We start from the raw sequence: 5,342 nt of genomic DNA on the forward strand, positions 1-5,342 counted from the left end.
ATCACAATCAAAAGAACTGTCAACACGACTGGCTCCATGATTCTCCTAAATCAAACACTGAAAGGACAAGAACATCAAAGTGGATGGTGAGGTCTCCTGACAATAATCTGGCCTACAGTCCTCCTCAGGATCTGGGACATCCACCCATGCGCATCCCCTTTGTGAGCACCTTTCCAATGAGCCTCAATCCCACCCCTGCCACACAATAGCTACTTCCTCAAAGTTGCCCCTCTCAACTCCACCTGAATGAAGCGCTTTGACCTTTGAGAGCCTCAGCGGGCCACGTGTCCTCTCCCAAGGTGAGCGGTGAGGGCAGTTGAGTGCATTAAATTTACCTCATGGGGGAACAAGACTCTGCCTCCTGTCATCACAGATGAGCGCTTTCACCATAACGTCACATTGGGAGCTAACTTTCCAACTATTTTGTATAAAATCAATTAAAGCAAATCAAACGAACTAAGGGTTTGATTTTCAGAAGAGTGCACAGTTTTGCTTGTAGCTGATGAACTTGGTCACCGCCTTTGTCCTCTCCAACACGTGCTTGGCAAGTTCCCAGGGCAGCAGCAGGTGCACGGCAGTCTGGATCTTCTGGAAGCTGAAGGTGCTGCACTTGCTGTAATGGGCTAGGCAGGAAGCCTCACCCGCGATACGCTCAAAGATGCCATTGATGAACAACTTCATGATGCTCATGGTCTTGGAGGAGATGCCGATATCAGGGAGAACCTGCTTCATCACCGCTGAGTAGATGGAGTAACTCCCCTTCATGGATCGCCTCCTCTTCTTGCTGCCATTGGTTGGTGTTTTCTTCAGAGCTTTCTTCCCGTCCTTCTTGGTAACTGCCGGCTTCTTTTCATCACCCATCCTCAAGTAAAATTTCACAAACGGAGTAAGTAAGCAAAGGGTTACCAATTGGGTGTCAATCAGTGGCATGGCCATGCATTGCAGTGCTGATTAAATTGGCACAATTAACCCATCAAGGAAGGATCAGGGACCTAATTAGGCAATTAGCGAGGCATGCTTGATGTGTGTGAAGACTAAAACTTACAGTCAACATCATTCTTAGATGACACCCTCATTCCCCTAACTCTCAAAGGTGCGGATTATACAAACCTTCCAACTTGAACAGCCAGCCACCCATACATTAAACCCGGACAGCCTGGCCTCCATAACCAGTAGCCTTGAACTTCAAGACAGTTCATGCCCTCAAGCTTGAAAGTGCTGCCTGAGTGTGGGGGTTCATCCTAACTGCACTCCCATGTGAGGGTTTTCAGCCCCTAGAGCCTGGGCACCCCTGTCAGAGTCCCCCACGCTGTCCATGCAGCCTGACATCTCACGGGACACCACCGAGGGACCTTGAAGTTGCTCCCCGGCGCAGACCCTATGGATTCACCTGTTACCACCCACTTTCCAGCTGCGACTCTAGAAGGGAAATCACTCAGCGGTGCTATCACCACAAGCGTAGAAAGGAGGACACAGGAAGTGCTGCCTGCAAACCAACCACTGCACCCTTTTGAACCTGGAGGCTCACAGCCATGAAGGGTTGCGAAGGCCTGCGAGCAACCCCTCCCCACGAGATGTCAAGACTGAAGTCCACTCTCCGGCCCTGAGTTCCATCTATCTGGGTCCCCCATATCCTCTCTGGTGGCCCCTCTGCTTTTGGCACTCTGGATGGTCATTGCGACCTGAGCATTCATCTCCAATGTCACCTTCGAGTTGCCAGGTTCTCGTTTTTATACAGCTGTTGTAACTCATGTCATGACATCATGCCGGTGCCCAATAAATATTTAGTGAGGGGTGGGAGAAGTCCCGGTGGGAGGGCTCACTAATGATATGTTGATGTATTTAAATGAAGTTCTCGACCTTCTGTGATGGGATTCTCATCACGTCAACAGAGAGGGGCCTGGAAAATCGGGAACGATTCCGAATCTTGCCGTATTTTGTGCCCGGGTCAACTTACTTCCTTGCAGCTAATGCGAGCTGAAAGATGACCCCCTCCATGTATCTGTTTGGGCCTTCTGTTGTTAGGCAATGGCCCAGTTTTTCTACTTTGTTTTAAATTTGCCTAAAACACGTCCAAGCATCATAAACTTCATTAAAATGCAGCTACGCATACAAAGCCCCAGACCTTCTGTCGCCACTCAAAGATGAAACTAAATGCCAGGTTTCACTTTCTTTAACCCATAAATGGAGAAATATAAATTAAACTGAAACTTAAAGCTATACCTTATTCCTAACACATATAAATACACATTTAACTATCGCTAATTCCTAACACTGCATCAGATTGTTTACCAATAGATCAAAATTAGAGCAAAGAGAGGAACAAAAGATATTCATTTGAATTGAACGATTATTTTCCCTGCATTGTTCTCCCCTATCTGCAGACGGTGCTGACTGTTGTATTTTATTGAATCATCTGACTGTCACGCCATCTCATAAGAAAGGAAGTTCACACCTAGACAAGGTTACAAATAGATTTGGATGAAAAGTTTAGGGAGATTCAATAATCTTGAAACCATGCGAGCATAAAGAAGTCATAAAATGTCAAAACTAGGAGAACAATGAAAGAAAATAAATTTAAGCGGAGATGAATGAAGAGAGGTTTCAATTTGAAAATGCAGATTAGAAAATACTGAAACAAAAAACCCAGGAAATGCCATAAACACTCAGCATCCAGTGTGGAGAGAGGAACAAGTGCGGGTCCATAGCCTGTCATCAGAAAACAAGTGACCAACCTGAATTGTTAATTCTATTTCTCTCGCCACAGTTGCTGCCTGACCTACTGCATTATAGAATCACAGAAATTTACACACGGGGGAGGCCATCACATTGTTCTGCCCGTGCCTAGTCTCACATTCTCTATGTTTGTCAATCACCCTATAAGCTCCTGATCCGTTTCCAGCATTTTCTGTGTGCAGACTGCACCAGGCAATCACCCAAGGTCGAAATCGAACCCGGGTCCCTGGCACTGTGACAGAATGATCGCAAGGCACTATGCAAAAACAAAGAAAACTAATAAATTCCAAGTCAGCTCGGTATTCTTCTTCAATCTCTTGCTCTGCATCACCCCTTCCCTCATGTTGTCAGCTGAGATAGAGACATGTGCTGACCTTAGTGCTTTTTGATCAGCTTGGTGGTTGTCCTCTGCCTCCTAGAGGCCTGGAGATCCCCAGTATATTGAGCACAGGAGTCTCCTCTGTCATTGCAGCTACTGAAGCATTAGTGTCACTGGCAGAAGGACTGGAGAGTTGCTGTCTACACCAGGAGTGTCCTGGCAGGAGTCTCCAGATGCATCAGGTTGCACAGGTTCCCCCCCCGTTCACCCAAGGACCTGGTGATTGTCGTGTTGGGTGTTCCGCTATACAGACGAACCAACACGGTTGCAGATGGTACAACTCTGTTTTATTACTATCAATAACAACATCTGTAAACTTATGACTGTGGTTCGTTCTTTACCCTTTAACCTGTGGACCCAGCCCTTACACTATCTCTGAGAGGCACTCAGCACATGGTGTATGTCTGAGTGGCTTGCTGTGAGCTCTGTGCCCTGAGCTGTCTCCTGCTGGAATGAGCGGGAACTGTGGTGTTCCCCGTTTTATAGTGCGTGTGCTCTTGCTTGTGATTGGCTGTGATGTTGCGTGTGTGTTGATTGGTCCGTTGATCAGTCCATCAGTGTGTATGTGTGTTTGCACCATGATGTTTATCTGAATATCATGACAGTGGTGAGTCCAGGCACCTCACTCTCTTCGCACCCAGCCATTTCTCCTCAGAGCTCATCATGGGAGCTATGGCATGCAGGTCTGTTAACATTTCTCCTATACACTGAATGGTCTGCTGGATCAGGCTCTCAAAGAGGTTTGCTATTCTCTCCATGGAGGAGACCAGGTGCACACAAAGAGCTATGCACATGAAGGGCTGGGCGGGGGAGGCTGGGAGGGAGAGGGTTGGGAGTGGAGAGGAAAAGGGGTGGAGATGGAGGGAGAGGGCTGGGAGTGGGGAGGGTGAGGAGTGGGGAAGAAAAGGGGTGGAGATGAGGGGAGAGGGCTGGGAGTGGGGAGGGATGGTGAGGAGTGGGGAGCAAAAGGAGTGGAGATTGAGAGAGGGCTAGGAGTAGAGAGGGAGGGAGAGGGGTGGGGAGGAAGGGAGAGGGCTAGGAGTGGAGAGGAAGGGAGAGGCTTGGGGAGGAAGGGAGAGGGCTAGGAGTGGAGAGGGAAGGAGAGGAGTGGGGTAGGAGGCAGAGGAGTGGGGAGGAAGGGAGAGGGCTAGGAATGGAGAGAGAGGGAGAGGCTTGGGGAGAAAGGGAGAGAAGTGGGGAGGAAGGGAGAGGGCTAGGATTGGAGAGGGAGGGAGAGGAGTGGGGAGGAAGGAGTGGAGAGGGAGGAAGAGGGCTCGAGTGGGGGAAAAAGAGTGTGGAGGGAGAGGGTTGGGACTGGGGAGGGTGAGGAGTGGGAGGGATGGAGGGCTGTGAGGTGCTGAGCGGGTGGGAAGTTATTCATGGTCTAAGTTCTGTTGTCCCTTTTCTGATTGTTAAGATTTAAACCGGCACCTCTTAAATCTAACTTTGAAATCAGAATTGTTGTATCGGTGTATAATTTAGAAATGTCCTCGCCGTGAATTGAAAGTGGAATATTCCCGGTTTTGAGGGTGCTGTTTTGTGACACCTGTTTCTCGGAGCAAGACAACTAAATGTTTACCCATGAATGTCTGAGTTAAGTGAGTTATGATTGGAAATTGTGTTTTGTGGCATTATCACATGCACACAATGTGCTCAGATTAAATTCCCTTGTTGTATACCTTAGCTGCTGTGATTCCATTAAGACTTCACCTGATAACATTGCAGTCTATTTCCAGTCAACCATCTTGACCTTTAGTAGGATTATATGATTGTATCCCATGACATTCCGTATGCTTTTATATAACAAACACCAGATCAGTGATCAAATGTAAGACATCAAAAGCTAAACATGAATCTTAATTTTAGCTGAAACCTCAGTTCTTTTCTGGATTGCAAACTGCAACTCTATAAAAGTTGTATTTTTAAACAACAGTAAAATCTGTTCTGAATGATTACTTTACTCCCATGGAATTAAAAAAAAAATCATATCTATGGAATTAAATTAAATGTTTTAAATGTTTTTCTGTTATAATTAAGCAGTTTTTTTAACCTTTGAAACTGGGAATTACTTCGCTGTAGAACATTTCAACATCTGGGGTGGCATGGGAGTGCAGTGGTTAGCACTGCTGCCTCACGGCACTGAGGACCCAGGTTCGATCACCGCCCCGGTGGCCGTGTGGAGTTTGCGCATTCTCCCCGTGTCTGTGTGGGTTTCACCCCCACTACC

At 47.3% G+C, this 5,342-nt stretch overlaps 1 protein-coding gene across 1 annotated transcript; it reads right to left on the reverse strand.

Moving 5' to 3' along the window:
• Nucleotides 1–471: 471 nt before the first annotated feature.
• LOC140387116 (histone H2B 7-like) lies at nt 472–861 on the reverse strand. The gene has a single exon (XM_072470126.1). It carries the CDS (start codon nt 859–861, stop codon nt 472–474), a length of 390 nt encoding a protein of 129 aa, XP_072326227.1.
• Nucleotides 862–5,342: the final 4,481 nt, after the last annotated feature.

This window comes from Scyliorhinus torazame, chromosome 12, assembly GCF_047496885.1.
Source record: "Scyliorhinus torazame isolate Kashiwa2021f chromosome 12, sScyTor2.1, whole genome shotgun sequence".
NCBI lineage: Eukaryota > Metazoa > Chordata > Chondrichthyes > Carcharhiniformes > Scyliorhinidae > Scyliorhinus > Scyliorhinus torazame.